The sequence below is a fragment of the Vigna unguiculata genome, chromosome 8, assembly GCF_004118075.2.
Source record: "Vigna unguiculata cultivar IT97K-499-35 chromosome 8, ASM411807v1, whole genome shotgun sequence".
In the NCBI taxonomy this organism is placed as follows: domain Eukaryota; kingdom Viridiplantae; phylum Streptophyta; class Magnoliopsida; order Fabales; family Fabaceae; genus Vigna; species Vigna unguiculata.
This window is the reverse complement of record NC_040286.1, coordinates 751,318-753,508: the sequence shown is the minus strand read 5'-3', so window position 1 is coordinate 753,508 and position 2,191 is coordinate 751,318. Positions and strand designations below refer to the sequence as shown.

The 2,191-nt window shown below is 36.6% G+C and overlaps 1 protein-coding gene across 1 annotated transcript; it reads left to right on the top strand.

Annotated features, from left to right (window-relative positions):
• Window positions 1-462: 462 nt before the first annotated feature.
• Window positions 463-1,565, top strand: LOC114195237 (auxin-induced protein 6B-like). Its single transcript, XM_028085635.1, has one exon. It carries the CDS (start codon window positions 580-582, stop codon window positions 1,027-1,029), a length of 450 nt encoding a protein of 149 aa, XP_027941436.1. The 5' UTR covers window positions 463-579; the 3' UTR covers window positions 1,030-1,565.
• Window positions 1,566-2,191: the final 626 nt, after the last annotated feature.

The following is a 2,191-nucleotide window of genomic DNA, read 5'->3' as shown; positions in this document are numbered from 1 at the left end:
TCATTGTATAAAAAATAATAACTAAATTGAATAAAAAATAATAAAAAATCAAATTGAACATTTTAAAAAAATTAAAGTAAACAAAAAAATAATAAAAATATCAAAATAACTAAAACAACAAATTAAAAAAACTAAATCATTAATTAAACTTAAATTTAAATATCTTTCATTCACACACGGGTTCAAACTAGAATGAATTTTTAACTTAGTTATTTTATATGTAAATACTTTATATATATTGAAACTTTTTTCATTAAATTTGGATATAGAGGGATCAACTAAAGATGTCTTTGCTAAATTATTTAAAATCACTCACTAATAAAAAAAAAAAAAGAATATTGCTACAAGAACTGGAGACAGAGAAAGAGGTGACCCCTAGTTGGTAAATATCCCCAAAAACTAAGGGCACTTTCCCAACTTTGCACCTATAAATCCTTAATCTCACACCCTTCTTCAAATCCCCCAACCTTTATTTTTATCAACAATTCATCATCATCACTTCCACTGCAACTTCTTTCAACTCCTTCACCCAACAACAAAACCAGAACACCAACACAAGAAAAAAACATAGCAAAAAAAATGTCCGCAAAATGCAGCCAAATCCGACACATCGTTCAGCTCCGCCAGATGCTGCGGCGCTGGCGCAACAAGGCACGCATGTCCGCAAACCGCACACCGTCAGATGTGCCTGCAGGACACGTGGCGGTCTGCGTAGGCACCAACCTCACCAGATTCGTGGTGCGCGCAACTTACCTGAACCACCCCGTCTTCAAGAAGCTTCTCCTTCAAGCCGAAGAAGAGTACGGTTTCTCCAACCACGGTCCATTGGTCATCCCCTGCGACGAAATGCTCTTCCACGAGGTTCTCCGGTTCATCTCCTGGTCCGAATCAGCAAAACCGAACCGGTTCGTAAACCTCGAACTTGACGACTTGAAACAACGTTGCCACATCAGAATCAACAACAACCTCGATTTCTGGCCAGAATCTAGACCGCTCCTACACGGTCCCAGTGACAAAACCGTGTGGTAACTCGGAATTTTACTCTGTCGACGACTCCGCTGAGTTTTTCAAAAAAAAAAAACCGGTCTAGATAAACCTGGGTTTGGTCGAGATTTGAGTTGGGTGATGAGAGGCTTTAATATAATTTGTTATTGTTATATTACTGAGTTGAGATCTCATTTTCATAGTGAGAGAGAGTTTGTTTTGATGTGAGTCGAGTTACACATATCGTAAAATCAGTGTTAGAAGAATGGTCCGGGAATCGCCGATGGAGGAGACGGCACAACCGAGTCGTCCCGGGTTCGGATCCGAGTTGAGGCTGTGATTTCATGGCTCGTTTCAAAGCTGCGATATGAGTCTCTAACTGTCATGGTAACACCCACATGATGTAAAAAAAGCACTTATTAAGTTATTATGTTTATTTATGTATTTTATTCCATCAATTGTAGAGAATTTTCAACTTCAATTCACTCTTTTTAACTTCACTAAAAGTGTTTTTTTTTTATTAATTATTTTTTTTAAATAATTGGAGGAGGGTATTAAATATAGTGTAAAGTTTGTTGGTATGTGTGGAGGTTGCAATCAGAGTAGCAGTTGTGGGAGTTATAATGACACGAACCCACGTGAAAGCTCTCTTTCTATCTCTCTCACTTCAAATGTATGTTTTCACCTGATCTTCGTTCTGTCCCAACTATACTCTTATCACTGTTCTTTTGTCAAATATTTTGTCAAAAAATTTGTGAAATGAAATTTATTTAAGAAAAAAAAAAAGAAATAGATAGAAAGAACGAAGAACCTCATTGACCAAAAGAAAGTGAACATGATCACAAATCACAATCATACAAAAGAAGAGTCTTTATATTCATGAGAGAGAGGACCTTTGTGCCAGCTAAGTACTCACCTAATTAAGCACAAGTTTTGATTATTATTATTATTACTCCTATAATGCAAGCAAAATAATTTCAATTAACGCATCCCCTTAACGTTATTATTGCTCAATTTTAATTAATATTGTCATGAAGAAAACCTTAATTGATATTACATAAAATGCCATAACACAGAAATACATCAATTATAGGGATGTCAAAGTGAGTCAGACCCATCGGACCTGCTTGCCAAGAAAAGGGCGGGTCGGGTGAGAATTTTCAACCTGTCATTCCACTATAACCCGGTCTGCCTAGCCCGTCAGTTT

Coding starts and splice junctions, on each gene's coding strand:
- LOC114195237 (XM_028085635.1), top strand. CDS start 580: ATGTCCGCAAAATGCAGCCAAATCCGACACATCGTTCAGCTCCGCCAG.